The sequence below is a fragment of the Pristiophorus japonicus genome, unplaced genomic scaffold, assembly GCF_044704955.1.
Source record: "Pristiophorus japonicus isolate sPriJap1 unplaced genomic scaffold, sPriJap1.hap1 HAP1_SCAFFOLD_228, whole genome shotgun sequence".
Classification (NCBI taxonomy): domain Eukaryota; kingdom Metazoa; phylum Chordata; class Chondrichthyes; family Pristiophoridae; genus Pristiophorus; species Pristiophorus japonicus.
The window spans coordinates 793,423-818,583 of record NW_027251994.1 but is presented as its reverse complement, the minus strand read 5'-3'; the positions used below and the strand labels follow the sequence as shown (position 1 = coordinate 818,583).

The 25,161-nt window shown below is 54.5% G+C and overlaps 1 protein-coding gene across 1 annotated transcript in view; it reads left to right on the top strand.

Moving 5' to 3' along the window:
• The window catches only part of LOC139245654 (IgGFc-binding protein-like), a 184,758-nt gene that overhangs the window by 93,615 nt on the left and 65,982 nt on the right, over positions 1-25,161 (top strand). The window contains exons 15-18 of the mRNA XM_070871233.1: positions 3,556-4,126; positions 8,973-9,571; positions 13,418-13,988; positions 18,891-19,489. Of these exons, the coding sequence (XP_070727334.1) occupies positions 3,556-4,126; positions 8,973-9,571; positions 13,418-13,988; positions 18,891-19,489 (2,340 nt within the window). The remainder of the gene's footprint in view (positions 1-3,555; positions 4,127-8,972; positions 9,572-13,417; positions 13,989-18,890; positions 19,490-25,161) is intronic.

Genomic DNA, 25,161 nt, shown 5'->3' with positions numbered 1-25,161 from the left:
TGATGGCTTGGGAAGTGTGGATGTACAGAGGGACCTGGGTGTCCTTGTACACCAGTCATTGAACACAAACATGCCGGGGCAGCAAGCAGTTAGGAAGGCCAAGGGTATGTTGGCCTTCATTGTGAGAGGATTTGAGTACAGGAGCAAGGATGTCTTACTGCAGTTATACAGGGCCTTGGTGAGACCACACCTGGAGTATTGTGTGCAGCTTTGGTCTCCTTACCTAAGGAAGGATATACTTGCCATAGAGGGAGTGCAGCGAAGGTTCACCAGACTGATTCCTGGGATGGCAGGACTGTCGTATGAGGAGAGATTGGGTCGACTGGGCCTGTATTCACTGGAGTTTAGAAGAATGAGAGGGGATCTCATAGAAACATATAAAATTCTGACGGGACTGGACAGGTTAGATGCAGGAAGAATGTTCCCGCTGTTGGGGAAGTCCAGAACCAGGGTTCACAGTCTAAGGATAAGGGGTAAGCCATTTAGGACCGAGATGAGGAGAAACTTCTTCACCCAGAGAGTGGTGAAGCTGTGGAATTCTCTACCACAGAGAGTTGTTGAGGACAGTTCGTTAGATATATTCAAAAGGGAGTTAGATGTGGGCCTTACGGCTAAAGGGATCAAGGGTTATGGAGAGAAAGCAGGAATGGGGTACTGAAGTTGCATGATCAGCCATTGATCTTATTGAATGGTGGTGCAGGCTCGAAGAGACAAATGGCCTACTCCTGCACCTATTTTCTATGTTTCCATGTTTCTATGAATGGGCATCCTCCTGTTCATGTCTAACAGTTTCGAGGGGCTGAATGGGCCTCCTCCTGTTCATGTGTAACAGGCTCGAGGGGCTGAATGGGCCTCCTCCTGTTCATGTGTAAGAGGCTTGAGGGATTGAACGGGCCTCCTCCTGTTCCTGTGTAACAGGCTCGAGGGGCTGAATGGACCTCCTCCTGTTCCTGTGTAACAGGCTCGAGGGGCTGAATGGGCTTCCTCCTGTTCATGTGTAAGAGGCTCGAGGGGCTGAATGGGCCTCCTCCTGTTCCTGTGTAACAGGCTCGAGGGGCTGAATGGGCCTCCTCCTGTTCCTGTGTAACAGGCTCGAGGGGCTGAATGGGCCTCCTCCTGTTCCTGTGTAACAGGCTCGAGGGGCTGAATGGGCCTCCTTCTGTTCCTGTGTAACAAGCTCGAGGGGCTGAATGGGCCTCCTCCTGTTCCTGTGTAACAGGCTCGAGGGACTGAATGGGCCTCCTCCTGTTCCTGTGTAACAGGCTCGAAAGGCTGAATGGGCCTCCTCCTGTTCCTGTGTTACTGGCTTGAGGGGCTGAATGGGCCTCCTCCTGTTCCCATGCAACAGCCTTGAGGGACTGAATGGGCCTCCTCCTGTTCCTGTGTAACAGGCTCGAGGGACTGAATGGGCCTCATTCTGTCCCAGTGTAACAGGCTCGAGGGGCTGAATGGGCCTCCTCCTGTTCCTGTGTAACAGGCTCGAGGGGCTGAATGGACCACCTCCTGTTCCCGTGTAACAGACTCGAGGGGCTGAATGGGCCACCTCCTGTTCCTGTGTAACAGGCTCGAGGGGCTGAATGGGCCTCCTCCTGTTCCTGTGTAACAGGCTCGAGGGGCTGAATGGGCCTCCTCCTGTTCCTGTGTAACAGGCTCGAGGGGCTGAATGGACCTCCTCCTGTTCCTATGTAACAGGCTCGAGGGGCTGAATGGGCCTCCTCCTGTTCCTGTGTAACAGGCTCGAGGGGCTGAATGGGCCTCCTGTTCCTGTGTAACAGGCTCGAGGGACTGAATGGGCCTCCTCCTGTTCCTGTGTAACAGGTTCGAGGAGCTGAATGGGCCTCCTCCTGTTCCTGTGTAACAGGCTCGAGGGGCTGAATGGGCCTCCTCCTGTTCCTGTGTAACAGGCTCGAGGGACTGAATGGGCCGCCTCCTGTTCCTGTGTAACAGGCTCGAGGGGCTGAATGGGCCTCCTCCTGTTCCTGTGTAACAGGCTCGAGGGTCTGAATGGGCCTCCTCCTGTTCCTGTGTAACAGGCTCGAGGGACTGAATGGGCCGCCTCCTGTTCCTGTGTAACAGGCTCGAGGGGCTGAATGGGCCTCCTCCTGTTCCTGTGTAACAGGCTCGAGGGACTGAATGGGCCGCCTCCTGTTCCTGTGTAACAGGCTCGAGGGGCTGAATGGGCCTCCTCCTGTTCCTGTGTAACAGGCTCGAGGGACTGAATGGGCCTCATTCTGTCCCAGTGTAACAGGCTCGAGGGGCTGAATGGGCCTCCTCCTGTTCCTGTGTAACAGGCTCGAGGGGCTGAATGGACCACCTCCTGTTCCCGTGTAACAGACTCGAGGGGCTGAATGGGCCACCTCCTGTTCCTGTGTAACAGGCTCGAGGGGCTGAATGGGCCTCCTCCTGTTCCTGTGTAACAGGCTCGAGGGGCTGAATGGGCCTCCTCCTGTTCCTGTGTAACAGGCTCGAGGGGCTGAATGGGCCTCCTCCTGTTCCTGTGTGACAGGCTCGAGGGACTGAATGGGCCTCCTCCTGTTACTGTGTAACAGGCTCGAGGGGCTGAATGGGCCCCCTCCTGTTCCTGTGTAACAGGATCGAGGGGCTGAATGGGCCTCCTCCTGTTCCTGTGTAACAGGCTCGAGGGGCTGAATGGACCTCCTCCTGTTCCTGTGTAACAGGCTCGAGGGACTGAATGGGCCGCCTCCTGTTCCTGTGTAACAGGCTCGAGGGTCTGAATGGGCCTCCTCCTGTTCCTGTGTAACAGGCTCGAGGGGCTGAATGGGCCTCCTCCTGTTCCTGTGTAACAGGCTCGAGGGACTGAATGGGCCTCCTCCTGTAACTGTGTAACAGGTTCGAGGGGCTGAATGGGCCTCCTCCTGTTCCTGTGTAACAGGCTCAAGGGGCTGAATGGGCCTCCTCCTGTTCCTGTGTAACAGACTCGAGGGGCTGAATGGGCCTCCTCCTGTTCCTGTGTAACAGGCTCGAGGGGCTGAATGGGCCTCCTCCTGTTCCTGTGTAACAGGTTCGAGGGGCTGAATGGGCCTCCTCCTGTTCCTGTGTAACAGGTTCGAGGGGCTGAATGGGCCACCTCCTGTTCCTGTGTAACAGGCTCGAGGGGCTGAATGGGCCTCCTCCTGTTCCTGTGTAACAGGCTCGAGGGGCTGAATGGACCTGCTCCTGTTCCTGTGTAACAGGCTCGAGGGGCTGAATGGGCCTCCTCCTGTTCCTGTGTAACAGGCTCGAGGGCCTGAATGGGCCTCCTCCTGTTCCTGTGTAACAGGCTCGAGGGACTGAATGGGCCTCCTCCTGTTCCTGTGTAACAGGCTCGAGGGACTGAATGGGCCTCCTCCTGTTCCTGTGTAACAGGCTCGAGGGACTGAATGGGCCTCCTCCTGTTGCTGTGTCCCGAAGTTCCTATAAACGTGACCAGGACGACTTGTGGAGTTTCGTCAGATTCCCAGGGACATGTCTCCTGGTCGGGAGGACAGGGAGTATTTGTCGATGGTGTGTTTCCATATCTCACTCAGCTCCTGTTTCTCCTTCCCCTGTGTGCAGGTAGATGGCGAGACGGTTAATTTGCCGGTGAGCTTAGAGTCGGGTAAAGTCCGCGTTACCCACACCGGATCGGCGGCCGTGTTGCGGACAGATTTTGGCCTGGGCGTCTCCTACGACTGGAACCATTACGCGGCAGTGACAGTTCCGGGGACCTATTCCGGGTCCCTGTGTGGGCTCTGCGGGGACTATAACGGGGACGCGTCCGACGATTTCGCCTCCCCCAACGGCACGGCCATCTCCGGGGCCTCGGCGTTCGGGAACAGCTGGAAAAGCCCAACCTCTGGCACTGGGTGTTCCGACGACACCGGCCCAGCGGGACCCGTGTGTGGGGAAGGAGCGCGTGGAGTCTACGCCTCGGGGAGTCACTGTGGCATTCTGAGCAACGCCACTGGGCCTTTCCGCCGATGTCACCCGGAGCTGAGCCCCGCCATTTACTCCGACAACTGTGTGTTTGATCTGTGCGCGTTGGCGGGAGACCACACCACCCTGTGCCAGGCCATTGGGTCTTACGCCTCAGAGTGTCAGAGAAGGGGCGTCACCATCGGAGATTGGAGAAATGCAACGCGCTGTGGTAATGCAATGGGGTCTTTGGGAACCTCAATCCTTCGCTTGACACAAGGGTCCCGCTGAAAGTCCCGCTCACTGTATCCGCTCGAATGCTGTCTGATTGGCAACGTAGGTTGTGAGAAATGACCCCACGGGGAATCTGTCCACTGATGACAGACTGCTCTGTTCCTGCAATTCACCAATGGGCCATAACTCAGGCCGTGTGCTGCAGACTGACCGAGGGCCATGGTTCATCAATGGACCATTCAGCCCCCGGGCTCTCCTGTGTTCATCCTCAGTGTGACGTAAACCGTCTATTTCCCCCTCCGTAACATCGCCCATCTCCACCCCTTGACTCAACTCATCCGCTGCTGAAACCCTCAGCCCTGCCTTTGTTACCTCCAGACTTGACCGTTCCATCGCACTCCTGGCCGGCCTCCCACATTCTACCCAACGTAAACTAGAGGTGATCCAAAACTCGGCTGTCCCCGTGTCCTAATTCGCACGGAGTCCCGCTCACCCATCACCCACTGTGCTCACTGCCCCGTGTCCTAACTCGCACCGAGTCCCGCTCACCCATCACCCCCTGTGCTCACTGCCCCGTGTCCTAACTCACCCCGAGTCCCGCTCACCCATCGCCCCCTGTGCTCACTGCCCCGTGTCCTAACTCACACCCAGTCCTGCTCACCCATCACCCCCTGTGCTCACTGCCCCCGAAGTCATAACGGGGAACAAAGAAATGGCAGACCAATTGAACAAGTACTTTGGTTCGGTATTCACGAAGGAGGACACAAACAACCTTCCGGTTATAAAAGGGGTCGGGGGGTCTAGTAAGGAGGAGGAACTGAGGGAAATCCTTATTAGCCAGGAAATTGTGTTGGGGAAATTGATGGGATTGAAGACAGATAAATCCCCAGATCCTGATGGACTGCATCCCAGAGTACTTAAGGAGGTGGCCTTGGAAATAGCGGATGCATTGACAGTCATTTTCCAACATTCCATTGACTCTGGATCAGTTCCTATAGAGTGGAGGGTAGCCAATGTAACCCCACTTTTTAAAAAAGGAGGGAGAGAGAAAACAGGGAATTATAGACCGGTCAGCCTGACATCGGCAGTGGGTAAAATGATGGAATCAATTATTAAGGATGTCATAGCAGTGCATTTGGAAAGAGGTGACATGATAGGTCCAAGTCAGCATGGATTTGTGAAAGGGAAATCATGCTTGACAAATCTTCTGGAATTTTTTGAGGATGTTTCCAGTCGAGTGGACAAGGGAGAACCAGTTGATGTGGTATATTTGGACTTTCAGAAGGCGTTCGACAAGGTCCCACACAAGAGATTGATGTGCAAAGTTAGAGCACATGGGATTGGGGGTAGTGTGCTGACGTGGATTGAGAACTGGTTGTCAGACAGGAAGCAAAGAGTAGGAGTAAATGGGTACTTTTCAGAATGGCAGGCAGTGACTAGTGGGGTACCGCAAGGTTCTGTGCTGGGGCCCCAGCTGTTTACATTGTACATTAATGATTTAGATGAGGGGATTAAGTGTAGTATCTCCAAATTTGCGGATGACACTAAGTTGGGTGGCAGTGTGAGCTGCGAGGAGGATGCTGTGAGGCAGCAGAGTGACTTGGATAGGTTAGGTGAGTGGGCAAATGCATGGCAGGTGAAGTATAATGTGGATAAATGTGAGGTTATCCACTTTGGTGGTAAAAACAGAGAGACAGACTATTATCTGAATGGTGACAGATTAGGAAAAGGGGAGGTGCAACGAGACCTGGGTGTCATGGTACATCAGTCATTGAAGGTTGGCATGCAGGTACAGCAGGCGGTGAAGAAAGCAAATGGCATGTTGGCCTTCATAGCGAGGGGATTTGAGTACAGGGGCAGGGAGGTGTTGCTACAGTTGTACAGGGCCTTGGTGAGGCCACACCTGGAGCATTGTGTACAGTTTTGGTCTCCTAACCTGAGGAAGGACATTCTTGCTATTGAGGGAGTGCAGCGAAGGTTCACCAGACTGATTCCCGGGATGGCGGGACTGACCTATCAAGAAAGACTGGATCAACTGGGCTTGTATTCACTGGAGTTCAGAAGAATGAGATGGGACCTCATAGAAACATTTAAAATTCTGACGGGGTTAGACAGGTTAGATGCAGGAAGAATGTTCCCAATGTTGGGGAAGTCCAGAACCAGGGGTCACAGTCGAAGGATAAGGGGTAAGCCATTTAGGACCGAGATGCGGAGGAACTTCTTCACCCAGAGAGTGGTGAACCTGTGGAATTCTCTACCACAGAAAGTTGTTGAGGCCAATTCACTAAATATATTCAAAAAGGAGTTAGATGAGGTCCTTACTACTCGGGGGATCAAGGGTTATGGCGAGAAAGCAGGAATGGGGTACTGAAGTTGAATGTTCAGCCATTAACTCATTGAATGGCGGTGCAGGCTAGAAGGGCTGAATGGCCTGGTCCTGCACCTATTTTCGATGTTTCTATGTTTCTAACTCGCCCCGTGTCCCACACACCCATCGCCCCCTGTGCCCGCTGCCCCGTGTCCTAACTCACACCGAGTCCCACTCACCCATCACCCCCTGTGCTCGCTGACCTACATTGGCTCCCAGTGAAGCAATGCCTCTATCAAAATTCTCATCCTTGTTTACAAATCCCTCCATGTCCTCCTCACCCCCTCCCTATCTCTGTAACCTCCTCCAGCCCCTATACCCCTCCCGATCTCTGTAACCTCCTCCAGCCCCTACACACCTCCCTATCTCTGTAACCTCCTCCAGCCCCTACACCCCTCCCTATCTCTTTAAACTCCTCCAGCCCCTACACCCCTCCCTATCTCTGTAACCTCCTCCAGCCCCTACACCTCTCACTATCTCTGCAACCTCCTCCAGTCCCTACACCCCTCCCTATTTCTGTAATCTCCTCCAGCCCCTACACCCCTCCCTATCTCTGTAACCTCCTCCAGCTCCTACACCCCTCCCTCTCTCTGTAACCTCCACAAGCCCCTACACCCCTCCCTATCTCTGTAACCTCCTCCAGTCCCTACACCCCTCCCTATCTCTATAACCCCTCCAGCCCCTACACCCCTCCCTATCTCTGTAATCTCCTCCAGCCCCTACACCCCTCCCTATCTCTGTAACTCCTCCAGCCCCTACACCCCTCCCTATCTCTGTAACCTCCTCCAGCCCTACACACCTCCCTTTCTCTGTAACCTCCTCCAGCCCCTATACCCCTCCCTATCTCTTTAAACTCCTCCAGCCCCTACACCCCTCCCTATCTCTGTAACCTCCTCCAGCCCCTACACCTTTCCCTATCTCTGTAACCTCCTCCAGCCCCTACACCTCTCACTATCTCTGCAACCCCCTCCTGTCCCTACACCCCTCCCTATCTCTGTAATCTCCTCCAGCCCCTACACGCCTCTTTATCTCTGTAATCTCCTCCAGCCCCTACACCCCTCTCTATTTGTGTAACCTCCTCCAGCCCCTACACCACTCCCTATCTCTGTTACCTCCTCCAGCCCCAACACACCTCCCTATCTCTGTAACCTCCTCCAGCCACTACACCCCTTCCTATCTCTGTAAACTCCTCCAGCCCCGACACCCCTCCCTATCTCTGTAACCTTCTCCAGCCCCGACACCACTCACTATCTCTGTAAACTCTTCCAGTCTCTGCACCGCTCCCTATCTCTGTAATCTCCTCCAGCCCCTACACCCCTCCCTATCTCTGTAACCTCCTCCAGTCCCTACACCCCTCCCTATCTCTATAATCCCCTCCAGCCCCTACACCCCTCCCTATCTCTGTAACCCCCTCCAGCCCCTACACCCCTCCCTATCTCTGTAATCTCCTCCAGCCCCTACACCCCTCCCTATCTCTGTAACCTCCTCCAGCCCCACAACCCCCCGAGATCTCTGCGCTCCTCTAATTATGCCCTCCTGACCATCCCTGATTATAATCGCTCCACCATCGGCCTTCTGTTGCATGAGGAGGATACAAAAAATCTGCAAAAGGACATAGACAGGCTCAGTGAGTGGGCAAAAATTTGTCAGATGGAGTATAATGTGGGAAAGTGTGAGGTCATGCACTTTGGCAGAAAAAATCAAAAAGCAAGTTATTATTTAAATGGAGAAAGATTGCAAAGTGCCGCAGTACAGCAGGACCTGGGGGTTACTTTTGCATGAAACACAAAAGGTTAGTATGCAGGTACAGCAAGTGATCAGGAAGGCCAATGGTATCTTGGCCTTTATTGCAAAGGGGATGGAGTATAAAAGCAGGGAAGTCTTGCTCCAGTTATACAGGGTATTGGTGAGGCCACACCTGGAGTACTGCGTGCAGTTTTGGTTTCCATATTTACGAAAGGATATACTTGCTTTGGAGGCAGTTCAGAGAAGGTTCACTCGGTTGATTCCGGGGATGAGGGGATTGACTTATGAGGAAAGGTTGAGGAGGTTGGGCCTCTACTCATTGGAATTCAGAAGAATGAGAGGTGATCTTATCGAAACGTATCAGATTATGAGGGGGCTTGACAAGGTGGATGCAGAGAGGATGTTTCCACTGATGGGGGAGACTAGAACTAGGGGGCATGGTCTTAGAATAAGGGGCCGCCCATTTAAAACTGAGATGAGGAGGAATTTCTTCTCTCAGAGGGTTGTAAATCTGTGGAATTCTCTGCCTCAGAGAGCTGTGGAGGCTGGGACATTGAATAAATTTAAGACAGAGATAGACAGTTTCTTAACCGATAAGGGGATAAGGGGGCGGGCAGGGAAGTGGAGCTGAGTCCATGATGGGATCAGCCATTAAATGGCGGAGCAGGCTCGAGGGGCCGAATGGCCGACTCCTGCTCCTATTTCTGATGTTCTGAATTGTCTGTTTCAGGTATGAGCTGCCCGGCCCACAGTCACTACGACCCCTGCACCACCGCTTGTCCGGCCAGTTGCTCTGACACCACGGCACCTTTACACTGCGACCAGCCCTGTACGGAAAGCTGCGCGTGTGACGACGGTTACATCCTGAGCGCAGGGACCTGCGTGGCCCTCAGTCAGTGCGGCTGCTCGTTCCAGGGCCGTTATTACAGCAGAGGGGACACCGTGGTCCTCACCGAGACCTGCAGCAGGAGATGCACCTGTGGGAACACCGCCCCGACCCTCACCTGCGAGGATTCCCGCTGCGGGCTCCACGAAGACTGCCGCCTGGTGGACGGAGTGCGGGACTGCTACCCCCCGGACAGCGCCACCTGCTGGGCGTCGGGCGACCCCCATTATCACACCTTTGACGGGAAAGCCTTTGATTTCCAAGGCACTTGCCGATACACCTTCAGCAAGTACTGCAATCCGGCGGCAAACCTCACCACGTTCAGCGTGGAGGTGGAAAACGATCACCGCGGATCCACGGCGGTCTCCTGGACACGTCTGGTCGAAGTCGAGGTGTACGGACATCGGATCCTCGTGACCAGAGGCAACACTGGAACAGTTCAGGTAAATACCAGCAACATGTGTAAAGAGTGTGTGTGTCACACGGTGACTGTGAGATGGGGCAGGACAGGAGAAAGGGGACACAAGGGGGTAAATTGGAGGGGTGACACAAACTCGGGTTATGTTCCCTGGAATTTAGAAGGCCAGGGAGCAATCGGATCGAAGTTAACGTAAGAACATTGTGAGGAGGATGTAAAGATGTTGCAAGGCGATTTAGATCGGTTATGTGAGTGGGCAAACACATGGCAGATGCAGTATAACGTGGATAAATGTGAAGTTATCCACTTTGGTAGGAAAAACATAAGGACCAAGTATTATTGAAATGGTGATGGCTTGGGAAGTGTGGATGTACAGAGGGACCTGGGTGTCCTTGTACACCAGTCAGTGAAATCAAACATGCCGGGGCAGCAAGCAGTTAGGAAGGCCAAGGGTATGTTGGCCTTCATTGTGAGAGGATTTGAGTACAGGAGCAAGGATGTCTTACTCCAGTTATACAGGGCCTTGGTGAGACCACACCTGGAGTATTGTGTGCAGCTTTGGTCTCCTTACCTAAGGAAGGATATACTGGCCACAGAGGGAGTGCAGCGAAGGTTCACCAGACTGATTCCCGGGATGGCAGGACTGTCGGTATGAGGAGAGATTGGATCGACTGGGTCTGTATTCACTAGAGTTTAGAAGAATGAGAGGGGATCTCATAGAAACATATAAAATTCTGACGGGACTGGACAGGTTAAATGCAGGAAGAATGTTCCCGCTGTTGGGGAATTCCAGAACCAGGGATCACAGTCTAAGGATAAGGGGTAAGCCATTTAGGACCGAGATGAGGAGAAACTTCTTCACCCAGAGAATTGTGAACCTGTGGAATTCTCTACCGCAGAAAGTTGTTGAGGACAGTTCGTTAGATATATTAAAAAGGGAGTTAGATGTGGGCCTTACGGCTCAAGGGATCAAGGGTTATGGAGAGAAAGCAGGAATGGGGTACTGAAGTTGCATGATCAGCCATTGATCTTATTGAATGGTGGTGCAGGCTAGAAGGGCCAAATGGCCTACTCCTCACCTATTTTCTATGTTTCCATGTTTCTATGAATGGGCCTCCTCCTGTTCATGTCTAACAGTTTCGAGGGGCTGAATGGGCCTCCTCCTGTTCCTGTGTAACAGGCTCGAGGGGCTGAATGGGCCTCCTACTGTTTCTGTGTAACACGCTTGAGGGGCTGAATGGGCCTCCTCCTGTTCCTGTGTTACTGGCTCGAGGGGCCGAATAGGCTTCCTCCTGTTCCCATGTAACAGCCTCGAGGGACTGAATGGGCCTCCTCCTGTTCCTGTGTAACAGGCTCGAGGGACTGAATGGGCCTCCTTCTGTCCCAGTGTAACAGTATCGAGGGGCTGAATGGGCCTCCTTCTGTCCCAGTGTAACAGTATCGAGGGGCTGAATGGGCCTCCTTCTGTCCCAGTGTAACAGTATCGAGGGGCTGAATGGGCCTCCTCTGTTCCTGTGTAACAGGCTCGAGGGGCTGAATGGGCCTCCTCCTGTTCATGTGTAACAGTTTCGAGGGGCTGAATGGGCCTCCTCCTGTTCATGTGTAAGAGGCTTGAGGGATTGAATGGGCCTCCTCCTATTCCTGTGTAACAGGCTCGAGGGACTGAATGGGCCTCCTCCTGTTCCTGTGTAACAGGCTCGAGGGACTGAATGGGCCTCCTTGTGTCCCAGTGTAACAGGCTCGAGGGACTGAATGGGCCTCCTCCTGTTCATGTGTAACAGGCTCGAGGGGCTGAATGGGCTTCATGCTGTTCATGTGTAACAGGCTCGAGGGACTGAATGGGCCTCCTCCTGTTCCTGTGTAACAGGCTCGAGGGGCTGAATGGGCATCCTCCTGTTCCTGTGTAACAGGCTCGAGGGGCTGAATGGGCCTCCTCCTGTTCCTGTGTTACTGGCTTGAGGGGCCGAATGGGCCTCCTCCTGTTCCCATGCAACAGCCTTGAGGGACTGAATGGGCCTCCCCCTGTTCCTGTGTAACAGGCTCGAGGGACTGAATGGGTCTCCTTCTGTCCCAGTGTAACAGGCTCGAGGGACTGAATGGGCCTCATCCTGTTCATGTGTAACAGTTTCGAGGGGCTGAATGGGCCTCCTCCTGTTCATGTGTAAGAGGCTTGAGGGATTGAATGGGCCTCCTCCTGTTCCTGTGTAACAGGCTCGAGGGACTGAATGGGCCTCCTCCTGTTCCTGTGTAACATGCTCGAGGGGCTGAATGGGCCTCCTCCTGTTCCTGTGTAACAGGCTCGAGGGGCTGAATGGGCCTCCTCCTGTTCATGTGTAACAGTTTCGAGGGACTGAATGGGCCTCCTCCTATTCCTGTTTAACAGGCTCGAGGGACTGAACGGGCCTCCTCCTGTTCCTGTGTATCAGGCTCGAGGGGCTGAATGGGCCTCCTCCTGTTCCTGTGAAACAGGCTCGAGGGACTGAATAGGCCTCCTCCTGTTCCTGTGTAGCTGGCTTGAGGGACTGAATGGGCCTCCTCCTGTTCCAGTGTAACAGGCTCGAGGGGCTGAATGGGCCTCCTCCTGTCCCAGTGTCACAGGCTCGAGGGACTGAATGGGCCTCATCCTGTTCATGTGTAACAGTTTCGAGGGGCTGAATGGGCCTCCTCCTGTTCCTGTGTAACAGGCTCGAGGTGCTGAATGGGCCTCCTCCTGTTCCTGTGAAACAGGCTCGAGGGACTGAATAGGCCTCCTCCTGTTCCTGTGTAGCAGGCTCGAGGGGCTGAATGGGCCTCCTCCTGTTCCTGTGTATCAGGCTCGAGGGGCTGAATGGGCCTCCTCCTGTTCCTGTGTAACAGGCTCAAGGGGCTGAATGGGCCTCCTCCTGTTCCTGTGTAACAGGCTCGAGGGGCTGAATGGGCCACCTCCTGTTTCTGTGTAACAGGCTCGAGGGGCTGAATGGGCCTCCTCCTGTTCCTGTGTTACTGGCTTGAGAGGCCGAATGGGCCTCCTCCTGTTCCCATGCAACAGCCTCGAGGGACTGAATGGGCCTCCTCCTGTTCCTGAGTAACAGGCTCGAGGGACTGAATGGGCCTCCTTCTGTCCCAGTGTAACAGGCTCGAGGGACTGAATGGGCCTCCTCCTGTTCCTGTGTAACATGCTCGAGGGGCTGAATGGGCCTCCTCCTGTTCCTGTGTAACAGGCTCGAGGGGCTGAATGGGCCTCCTCCTGTTCGTGTGTAAGAGGCTCGAGGGGCTGAATGGGCCTCCTCCTGCACCTATATTCTATGTTTCCATGTTTCTATGAATGGGCCTCCTCCTGTTCATGTGTAACAGGCTCGAGGGGCTGAATGGGCCTCCTCCTGTTCGTGTGTAAGAGGCTCGAGGGGCTGAATGGGCCTCCTCCTGCACCTATATTCTCTGTTTCCATGTTTCTATGAATGGGCCTCCTCCTGTTCCTGTGTAAGAGGCTCGAGGGGCTGAATGGACCTGCTCCTGTTCCTGTGTAACAGGCTCGAGGGGCTGAATGGGCCTCCTCCTGTTCCTGTGCAACAGGCTCGAGGGACTGAATGGGCCTCCTTGTGTCCCAGTGTAACAGGCTCGAGGGGCTGAATGGGCCTCCTCCTGTTCCTGTGTAACAGGCTCGAGGCGGCTGAATGGACCTCCTCCTGTTCCTGTGTAACAGGCTCGAGGGGCTGAATGGGCCTCCTCCTGTTGCTGTGTCCCGAAGTTCCTATAAACGTGACCAGGACGACTTGTGGAGTTTCGTCAGATTCCCAGGGACATGTCTCCTGGTCGGGAGGACAGGGAGTATTTGTCGATGGTGTGTTTCCATATCTCACTCAGCTCCTGTTTCTCCTTCCCCTGTGTGCAGGTAGATGGCGAGACGGTTAATTTGCCGGTGAGCTTAGAGTCGGGTAAAGTCCGCGTTACCCACACCGGATCGGCGGCCGTGTTGCGGACAGATTTTGGCCTGGGCGTCTCCTACGACTGGAACCATTACGCGGCAGTGACAGTTCCGGGGACCTATTCCGGGTCCCTGTGTGGGCTCTGCGGGGACTATAACGGGGACGCGTCCGACGATTTCGCCTCCCCCAACGGCACGGCCATCTCCGGGGCCTCGGCGTTCGGGAACAGCTGGAAAAGCCCAACCTCTGGCACTGGGTGTTCCGACGACACCGGCCCAGCGGGACCCGTGTGTGGGGAAGGAGCGCGTGGAGTCTACGCCTCGGGGAGTCACTGTGGCATTCTGAGCAATGCCACTGGGCCTTTCCGCCGATGTCACCCGGAGCTGAGCCCCGCCATTTACTCCGACAACTGTGTGTTTGATCTGTGCGCGTTGGCGGGAGACCACACCACCCTGTGCCAGGCCATTGGGTCTTACGCCTCAGAGTGTCAGAGAAGGGGCGTCACCATCGGAGATTGGAGAAATGCAACGCGCTGTGGTAATGCAATGGGGTCTTTGGGAACCTCAATCCTTCGCTTGACACAAGGGTCCCGCTGAAAGTCCCGCTCACTGTATCCGCTCGAATGCTGTCTGATTGGCAACGTAGGTTGTGAGAAATGACCCCACGGGGAATCTGTCCACTGATGACAGACTGCTCTGTTCCTGCAATTCACCAATGGGCCATAACTCAGGCCGTGTGCTGCAGACTGATCGAGGGCCATGGTTCATCAATGGACCATTCAGCCCCCGGGCTCTCCTGTGTTCATCCTCAGTGTGACGTAAACCGTCTATTTCCCCCTCCGTAACATCGCCCATCTCCACCCCTTGACTCAACTCATCCGCTGCTGAAACCCTCAGCCCTGCCTTTGTTACCTCCAGACTTGACCGTTCCATCGCACTCCTGGCCGGCCTCCCACATTCTACCCAACGTAAACTAGAGGTGATCCAAAACTCGGCTGTCCCCGTGTCCTAATTCGCACGGAGTCCCGCTCACCCATCACCCACTGTGCTCACTGCCCCGTGTCCTAACTCGCACCGAGTCCCGCTCACCCATCACCCCCTGTGCTCACTGCCCCGTGTCCTAACTCGCACCGAGTCCCGCTCACCCATCACCCCCTGTGCTCACTGCCCCGTGTCCTAACTCACCCCGAGTCCCGCTCACCCATCGCCCCCTGTGCTCACTGCCCCGTGTCCTAACTCACACCCAGTCCTGCTCACCCATCACCCCCTGTGCTCACTGCCCCCGAAGTCATAACGGGGAACAAAGAAATGGCAGACCAATTGAACAAGTACTTTGGTTCGGTATTCACGAAGGAGGACACAAACAACCTTCCGGTTATAAAAGGGGTCGGGGGGTCTAGTAAGGAGGAGGAACTGAGGGAAATCCTTATTAGCCAGGAAATTGTGTTGGGGAAATTGATGGGATTGAAGACAGATAAATCCCCAGAGCCTGATGGACTGCATCCCAGAGTACTTAAGGAGGTGGCCTTGGAAATAGCGGATGCATTGACAGTCATTTTCCAACATTCCATTGACTCTGGATCAGTTCCTATAGAGTGGAGGGTAGCCAATGTAACCCCACTTTTTAAAAAAGGAGGGAGAGAGAAAACAGGGAATTATAGACCGGTCAGCCTGACATCGGCAGTGGGTAAAATGATGGAATCAATTATTAAGGATGTCATAGCAGTGCATTTGGAAAGAGGTGACATGATAGGTCCAAGTCAGCATGGATTTGTGAAAGGGAAATCATGCTTGACAAATCTTCTGGAATTTTTTGAGGATGTTTCCAGTCGAGTGGACAAGGGAGAACCAGTTGATGTGGTATATTTGGACTTTCAGAAGGCGTTCGACAAGGTCCCACACAAGAGATTGATGTGCAAAGTTAGAGCACATGGGATTGGGGGTAGTGTGCTGACGTGGATTGAGAACTGGTTGTCAGACAGGAAGCAAAGAGTAGGAGTAAATGGGTACTTTTCAGAATGGCAGGCAGTGACTAGTGGGGTACCGCAAGGTTCTGTGCTGGGGCCCCAGCTGTTTACATTGTACATTAATGATTTAGATGAGGGGATTAAGTGTAGTATCTCCAAATTTGCGGATGACACTAAGTTGGGTGGCAGTGTGAGCTGCGAGGAGGATGCTGTGAGGCAGCAGAGTGACTTGGATAGGTTAGGTGAGTGGGCAAATGCATGGCAGGTGAAGTATAATGTGGATAAATGTGAGGTTATCCACTTTGGTGGTAAAAACAGAGAGACAGACTATTATCTGAATGGTGACAGATTAGGAAAAGGGGAGGTGCAACGAGACCTGGGTGTCATGGTACATCAGTCATTGAAGGTTGGCATGCAGGTACAGCAGGCGGTGAAGAAAGCAAATGGCATGTTGGCCTTCATAGCGAGGGGATTTGAGTACAGGGGCAGGGAGGTGTTGCTACAGTTGTACAGGGCCTTGGTGAGGCCACACCTGGAGCATTGTGTACAGTTTTGGTCTCCTAACCTGAGGAAGGACATTCTTGCTATTGAGGGAGTGCAGCGAAGGTTCACCAGACTGATTCCCGGGATGGTGGGACTGACCTATCAAGAAACACTGGATCAACTGGGCTTGTATTCACTGGAGTTCAGAAGAATGAGATGGGACCTCATAGAAACATTTAAAATTCTGACGGGGTTAGACAGGTTAGATGCAGGAAGAATGTTCCCAATGTTGGGGAAGTCCAGAACCAGGGGTCACAGTCGAAGGATAAGGGGTAAGCCATTTAGGACCGAGATGCGGAGGAACTTCTTCACCCAGAGAGTGGTGAACCTGTGGAATTCTCTACCACAGAAAGTTGTTGAGGCCAATTCACTAAATATATTCAAAAAGGAGTTAGATGAGGTCCTTACTACTCGGGGGATCAAGGGTTATGGCGAGAAAGCAGGAATGGGGTACTGAAGTTGAATGTTCAGCCATTAACTCATTGAATGGCGGTGCAGGCTAGAAGGGCTGAATGGCCTGGTCCTGCACCTATTTTCGATGTTTCTATGTTTCTAACTCGCCCCGTGTCCCACACACCCATCGCCCCCTGTGCCCGCTGCCCCGTGTCCTAACTCACACCGAGTCCCACTCACCCATCACCCCCTGTGCTCGCTGACCTACATTGGCTCCCAGTGAAGCAATGCCTCTATCAAAATTCTCATCCTTGTTTACAAATCCCTCCATGTCCTCCTCACCCCCTCCCTATCTCTGTAACCTCCTCCAGCCCCTATACCCCTCCCGATCTCTGTAACCTCCTCCAGCCCCTACACACCTCCCTATCTCTGTAACCTCCTCCAGCCCCTACACCCCTCCCTATCTCTTTAAACTCCTCCAGCCCCTACACCCCTCCCTATCTCTGTAACCTCCTCCAGCCCCTACACCTCTCACTATCTCTGCAACCTCCTCCAGTCCCTACACCCCTCCCTATTTCTGTAATCTCCTCCAGCCCCTACACCCCTCCCTATCTCTGTAACCTCCTCCAGCTCCTACACCCCTCCCTCTCTCTGTAACCTCCACAAGCCCCTACACCCCTCCCTATCTCTGTAACCTCCTCCAGTCCCTACACCCCTCCCTATCTCTATAACCCCTCCAGCCCCTACACCCCTCCCTATCTCTGTAATCTCCTCCAGCCCCTATACCCCTCCCTATCTCTGTAACTCCTCCAGCCCCTACACCCCTCCCTATCTCTGTAACCTCCTCCAGCCCTACACACCTCCCTTTCTCTGTAACCTCCTCCAGCCCCTATACCCCTCCCTATCTCTTTAAACTCCTCCAGCCCCTACACCCCTCCCTATCTCTGTAACCTCCTCCAGCCCCTACACCTTTCCCTATCTCTGTAACCTCCTCCAGCCCCTACACCTCTCACTATCTCTGCAACCCCCTCCTGTCCCTACACCCCTCCCTATCTCTGTAATCTCCTCCAGCCCCTACACGCCTCTTTATCTCTGTAATCTCCTCCAGCCCCTACACCCCTCTCTATTTCTGTAACCTCCTCCAGCCCCTACACCACTCCCTATCTCTGTTACCTCCTCCAGCCCCAACACACCTCCCTATCTCTGTAACCTCCTCCAGCCACTACACCCCTTCCTATCTCTGTAAACTCCTCCAGCCCCGACACCCCTCCCTATCTCTGTAACCTTCTCCAGCCCCGACACCACTCACTATCTCTGTAAACTCTTCCAGTCTCTGCACCGCTCCCTATCTCTGTAATCTCCTCCAGCCCCTACACCCCTCCCTATCTCTGTAACCTCCTCCAGTCCCTACACCCCTCCCTATCTCTATAATCCCCTCCAGCCCCTACACCCCTCCCTATCTCTGTAACCCCCTCCAGCCCCTACACCCCTCCCTATCTCTGTAATCTCCTCCAGCCCCTACACCCCTCCCTATCTCTGTAACCTCCTCCAGCCCCACAACCCCCCGAGATCTCTGCGCTCCTCTAATTATGCCCTCCTGACCATCCCTGATTATAATCGCTCCACCATCGGCCTTCTGTTGCATGAGGAGGATACAAAAAATCTGCAAAAGGACATAGACAGGCTCAGTGAGTGGGCAAAAATTTGTCAGATGGAGTATAATGTGGGAAAGTGTGAGGTCATGCACTTTGGCAGAAAAAATCAAAAAGCAAGTTATTATTTAAATGGAGAAAGATTGCAAAGTGCCGCAGTACAGCAGGACCTGGGGGTTACTTTTGCATGAAACACAAAAGGTTAGTATGCAGGTACAGCAAGTGATCAGGAAGGCCAATGGTATCTTGGCCTTTATTGCAAAGGGGATGGAGTATAAAAGCAGGGAAGTCTTGCTCCAGTTATACAGGGTATTGGTGAGGCCACACCTGGAGTACTGCGTGCAGTTTTGGTTTCCATATTTACGAAAGGATATACTTGCTTTGGAGGCAGTTCAGAGAAGGTTCACTCGGTTGATTCCGGGGATGAGGGGATTGACTTATGAGGAAAGGTTGAGGAGGTTGGGCCTCTACTCATTGGAATTCAGAAGAATGAGAGGTGATCTTATCGAAACGTATCAGATTATGAGGGGGCTTGACAAGGTGGATGCAGAGAGGATGTTTCCACTGATGGGGGAGACTAGAACTAGGGGGCATGGTCTTAGAATAAGGGGCCGCCCATTTAAAACTGAGATGAGGAGGAATTTCTTCTCTCAGAGGGTTGTAAATCTGTGGAATTCTCTGCCTCAGAGAGCTGTGGAGGCTGGGACATTGAATAAATTTAAGACAGAGATAGACAGTTTCTTAACCGATAAGGGGATAAGGGGGCGGGCAGGGAAGTGGAGCTGAGTCCATGATGGGATCAGCCATTAAATGGCGGAGCAGGCTCGAGGGGCCGAATGGCCGACTCCTGCTCCTATTTCTGATGTTCTGAATTGTCTGTTTCAGGTATGAGCTGCCCGGCCCACAGTCACTACGACCCCTGCACCACCGCTTGTCCGGCCAGTTGCTCTGACACCACGGCACCTTTACACTGCGACCAGCCCTGTACGGAAAGCTGCGCGTGTGACGACGGTTACATCCTGAGCGCAGGGACCTGCGTGGCCCTCAGTCAGTGCGGCTGCTCGTTCCAGGGCCGTTATTACAGCAGAGGGGACACCGTGGTCCTCACCGAGACCTGCAGCAGGAGATGCACCTGTGGGAACACCGCCCCGACCCTCACCTGCGAGGATTCCCGCTGCGGGCTCCACGAAGACTGCCGCCTGGTGGACGGAGTGCGGGACTGCTACCCCCCGGACAGCACCACCTGCTGGGCGTCGGGCGACCCCCATTATCACACCTTTGACGGGAAAGCCTTTGATTTCCAAGGCACTTGCCGATACACCTTCAGCAAGTACTGCGAGCCGGCGGCAAACCTCACCACGTTCAGCGTGGAGGTGGAAAACGATCACCGCGGATCCACGGCGGTCTCCTGGACACGTCTGGTCGAAGTCCAGGTGTACGGACATCGGATCCAGGTGACCAGAGGCAACACTGGAACAGTTCAGGTAAATACCAGCAACATGTGTAAAGAGTGTGTGTGTCACACGGTGACTGTGAGATGGGGCAGGACAGGAGAAAGGGGACACAAGGGGGTAAATTGGAGGGGTGACACAAACTCGGGTTATGTTCCCTGGAATTTAGAAGGCCAGGGAGCAATCGGATCGAAGTTAACGTAAGAACATTGTGAGGAGGATGTAAAGATGTTGCAAGGCGATTTAGATCGGTTATGTGAGTGGGCAAACACATGGCAGATGCAGTATAACGTGGATAAATGTGAAGTTATCCACTTTGGTAGGAAAAACATAAGGACCAAGTATTATTGAAATGGTGATGGCTTGGGAAGTGTGGATGTACAGAGGGACCTGGGTGTCCTTGTACACCAGTCAGTGAAATCAAACATGCCGGGGCAGCAAGCAGTTAGGAAGGCCAAGGGTATGTTGGCCTTCATTGTGAGAGGATTTGAGTACAGGAGCAAGGATGTCTTACTCCAGTTATACAGGGCCTTGGTGAGACCACACCTGGAGTATTGTGTGCAGCTTTGGTCTCCTTACCTAAGGAAGGATATACTGGCCACAGAGGGAGTGCAGCGAAGGTTCACCAGACTGATTCCCGGGATGGCAGGACTGTCGGTATGAGGAGAGATTGGGTCGACTGGGCCTGTATTCACTGGAGTTTAGAAGAATGAGAGGGGATCTCATAGAAACATATAAAATTCTGACGGGACTGGACAGGTTAGATGCAGGAAGAATGTTCCCGCTGTTGGGGAAGTCCAGAACCAGGGTTCACAGTCTAAGGATAAGGGGTAAGCCATTTAGGACCGAGATGAGGAGAAACTTCTTCACCCAGAGAGTGGTGAAGCTGTGGAATTCTCTACCACAGAAAGTTGTTGAGGCCGGTTCGTTAGATATATTCAAAAGGGAGTTAGATGTGGGCCTTACGGCTAAAGGGATCAAGGGTTATGGAGAGAAAGCAGGAATGGGGTACTGAAGTTGCATGATCAGCCATTGATCTTATTGAATGGTGGTGCAGGCTCGAAGAGACAAATGGCCTACTCCTGCACCTATTTTCTATGTTTCCATGTTTCTATGAATGGGCATCCTCCTGTTCATGTCTAACAGTTTCGAGGGGCTGAATGGGCCTCCTCCTGTTCATGTGTAACAGGCTCGAGGGGCTGAATGGGCCTCCTCCTGTTCATGTGTAAGAGGCTTGAGGGATTGAACGGGCCTCCTCCTGTTCCTGTGTAACAGGCTCGAGGGGCTGAATGGACCTCCTCCTGTTCCTGTGTAACAGGCTCGAGGGGCTGAATGGGCTTCCTCCTGTTCATGTGTAAGAGGCTCGAGGGGCTGAATGGGCCTACTCCTGTTCCTGTGTAACAGGCTCGAGGGGCTGAATGGGCCTCCTTGTGTCCCAGTGTAACAGGCTCGAGGGACTGAATGGGCTTCCTCCTGTTCATGTGTAACAGTTTCGAGGGGCTGAATGGGCCTCCTCCTGTTCCTGTGTAAGAGGCTTGAGGGATTGAATGGGCCTTATCATGTTCCTGTGTAACAGGCTCGAGGGACTGAATGGGCCTCCTCCTGTTCCTGTGTAACAAGCTCGAGGGGCTGAATGGGCCTCCTCTTGTTCCTGTGTAACAGGCTCGAGGGGCTGAATGGGCCTCCTCCTGTTCCAGTGTAACAGGCTCGAGGGGCTGAATGGGCCTCCTCCTGTTCCTGTGTAACAGGCTCGAGGGGCTGAATGGGCCTCCTCTTGTTCCTGTGTAACAGGCTCGAGGGGCTGAATGGGCCTCCTCCTGTTCCTGTGTAACAGGCTCGAGGGGCTGAATGGGCCTCCTCCTGTTCCTGTGTAACAGGCTCGAGGGGCTGAATGGGCCTCCTCCTGTTCCTGTGTAACAGGCTCGAGGGGCTGAATGGGCCTCCTTCTGTTCCTGTGTTACTGGCTTGAGGGGCTGAATGGGCCTCCTCCTGTTCCCATGCAACAGCCTTGAGGGACTGAATGGGCCTCCTCCTGTTCCTGTGTAACAGGCTCGAGGGGCTGAATGGGCTTCCTCCTGTTCATGTGTAAGAGGCTCGAGGGGCTGAATGGGCCTACTCATGTTCCTGTGTAACAGGCTCGAGGGGGTGAATGGGCCTCCATGTGTCCCAGTGTAACAGGCTCGAGGGGCTGAATGGGCCTCCTTGTGTCCCAGTGTAACAGGCTCGAGGGACTGAATGGGCTTCCTCCTGTTCATGTGTAACAGTTTCGAGGGGCTGAATGGGCCTCCTCCTGTTCCTGTGTAAGAGGCTTGAGGGATTGAATGGGCCTTATCATGTTCCTGTGTAACAGGCTCGAGGGACTGAATGGGCCTCCTCCTGTTCCTGTGTAACAAGCTCGAGGGGCTGAATGGGCCTCCACTTGTTCCTGTGTAACAGGCTCGAGGGGCTGAATGGGCCTCCTCCTGTTCCTGTGTAACAGGCTCGAGGGGCTGAATGGGCCTCCTCCTGTTCCTGTGTAACAGGCTCGAGGGGCTGAATGGGCCTCCTCCTGTTCCTGTGTAACAGGCTCGAGGGGCTGAATGGGCCTCCTTCTGTTCCTGTGTAACAAGCTCGAGGGGCTGAATGGGCCTCCTCCTGTTCCTGTGTAACATGCTCGAGGGACTGAATGGGCCTCCTCCTGTTCCTGTGTAACAGGCTCGAAAGGCTGAATGGGCCTCCTCCTGTTCCTGTGTTACTGGCTTGAGGGGCTGAATGGGCCTCCTCCTGTTCCCATGCAACAGCCTTGAGGGACTGAATGGGCCTCCTCCTGTTCCTGTGTAACAGGCTCGAGGGACTGAATGGGCCTCATTCTGTCCCAGTGTAACAGGCTCGAGGGGCTGAATGGGCCTCCTCCTGTTCCTGTGTAACAGGCTCGAGGGGCTGAATGGACCACCTCCTGTTCCCGTGTAACAGACTCGAGGGGCTGAATGGGCCACCTCCTGTTCCTGTGTAACAGGCTCGAGGGGCTGAATGGGCCTCCTCCTGTTCCTGTGTAACAGGCTCGAGGGGCTGAATGGGCCTCCTCCTGTTCCTGTGTAACAGGCTCGAGGGGCTGAATGGACCTCCTCCTGTTCCTATGTAACAGGCTCGAGGGGCTGAATGGGCCTCCTCCTGTTCCTGTGTAACAGGCTCGAGGGGCTGAATGGGCCTCCTGTTCCTGTGTAACAGGCTCGAGGGACTGAATGGGCCTCCTCCTGTTCCTGTGTAACAGGTTCGAGGAGCTGAATGGGCCTCCTCCTGTTCCTGTGTAACAGGCTCGAGGGGCTGAATGGGCCTCCTCCTGTTCCTGTGTAACAGGCTCGAGGGACTGAATGGGCCGCCTCCTGTTCCTGTGTAACAGGCTCGAGGGGCTGAATGGGCCTCCTCCTGTTCCTGTGTAACAGGCTCGAGGGTCTGAATGGGCCTCCTCCTGTTCCTGTGTAACAGGCTCGAGGGACTGAATGGGCCGCCTCCTGTTCCTGTGTAACAGGCTCGAGGGGCTGAATGGGCCTCCTCCTGTTCCTGTGTAACAGGCTCGAGGGACTGAATGGGCCGCCTCCTGTTCCTGTGTAACAGGCTCGAGGGGCTGAATGGGCCTCCTCCTGTTCCTGTGTAACAGGCTCGAGGGACTGAATGGGCCTCATTCTGTCCCAGTGTAACAGGCTCGAGGGGCTGAATGGGCCTCCTCCTGTTCCTGTGTAACAGGCTCGAGGGGCTGAATGGACCACCTCCTGTTCCCGTGTAACAGACTCGAGGGGCTGAATGGGCCACCTCCTGTTCCTGTGTAACAGGCTCGAGGGGCTGAATGGGCCTCCTCCTGTTCCTGTGTAACAGGCTCGAGGGGCTGAATGGGCCTCCTCCTGTTCCTGTGTAACAGGCTCGAGGGGCTGAATGGGCCTCCTCCTGTTCCTGTGTGACAGGCTCGAGGGACTGAATGGGCCTCCTCCTGTTACTGTGTAACAGGCTCGAGGGGCTGAATGGGCCCCCTCCTGTTCCTGTGTAACAGGATCGAGGGGCTGAATGGGCCTCCTCCTGTTCCTGTGTAACAGGCTCGAGGGGCTGAATGGACCTCCTCCTGTTCCTGTGTAACAGGCTCGAGGGACTGAATGGGCCGCCTCCTGTTCCTGTGTAACAGGCTCGAGGGTCTGAATGGGCCTCCTCCTGTTCCTGTGTAACAGGCTCGAGGGGCTGAATGGGCCTCCTCCTGTTCCTGTGTAACAGGCTCGAGGGACTGAATGGGCCTCCTCCTGTAACTGTGTAACAGGTTCGAGGGGCTGAATGGGCCTCCTCCTGTTCCTGTGTAACAGGCTCGAGGGGCTGAATGGGCCTCCTCCTGTTCCTGTGTAACAGACTCGAGGGGCTGAATGGGCCTCCTCCTGTTCCTGTGTAACAGGCTCGAGGGGCTGAATGGGCCTCCTCCTGTTCCTGTGTAACAGGTTCGAGGGGCTGAATGGGCCTCCTCCTGTTCCTGTGTAACAGGTTCGAGGGGCTGAATGGGCCACCTCCTGTTCCTGTGTAACAGGCTCGAGGGGCTGAATGGGCCTCCTCCTGTTCCTGTGTAACAGGCTCGAGGGGCTGAATGGCCTTCTCCTGTTCCTGTGTAACAGGCTCGAAAGGCTGAATGGGCCTCCTCCTGTTCCTGTGTTACTGGCTTGAGGGGCTGAATGGGCCTCCTCCTGTTCCCATGCAACAGCCTTGAGGGACTGAATGGGCCTCCTCCTGTTCCTGTGTAACAGGCTCGAGGGACTGAATGGGCCTCATTCTGTCCCAGTGTAACAGGCTCGAGGGGCTGAATGGGCCTCCTCCTGTTCCTGTGTAACAGGCTCGAGGGGCTGAATGGACCACCTCCTGTTCCCGTGTAACAGACTCGAGGGGCTGAATGGGCCACCTCCTGTTCCTGTGTAACAGGCTCGAGGGGCTGAATGGGCCTCCTCCTGTTCCTGTGTAACAGGCTCGAGGGGCTGAATGGGCCTCCTCCTGTTCCTGTGTAACAGGCTCGAGGGGCTGAATGGACCTCCTCCTGTTCCTATGTAACAGGCTCGAGGGGCTGAATGGGCCTCCTCCTGTTCCTGTGTAACAGGCTCGAGGGGCTGAATGGGCCTCCTGTTCCTGTGTAACAGGCTCGAGGGACTGAATGGGCCTCCTCCTGTTCCTGTGTAACAGGTTCGAGGAGCTGAATGGGCCTCCTCCTGTTCCTGTGTAACAGGCTCGAGGGGCTGAATGGGCCTCCTCCTGTTCCTGTGTAACAGGCTCGAGGGACTGAATGGGCCGCCTCCTGTTCCTGTGTAACAGGCTCGAGGGGCTGAATGGGCCTCCTCCTGTTCCTGTGTAACAGGCTCGAGGGTCTGAATGGGCCTCCTCCTGTTCCTGTGTAACAGGCTCGAGGGACTGAATGGGCCGCCTCCTGTTCCTGTGTAACAGGCTCGAGGGGCTGAATGGGCCTCCTCCTGTTCCTGTGTAACAGGCTCGAGGGACTGAATGGGCCGCCTCCTGTTCCTGTGTAACAGGCTCGAGGGGCTGAATGGGCCTCCTCCTGTTCCTGTGTAACAGGCTCGAGGGACTGAATGGGCCTCATTCTGTCCCAGTGTAACAGGCTCGAGGGGCTGAATGGGCCTCCTCCTGTTCCTGTGTAACAGGCTCGAGGGGCTGAATGGACCACCTCCTGTTCCCGTGTAACAGACTCGAGG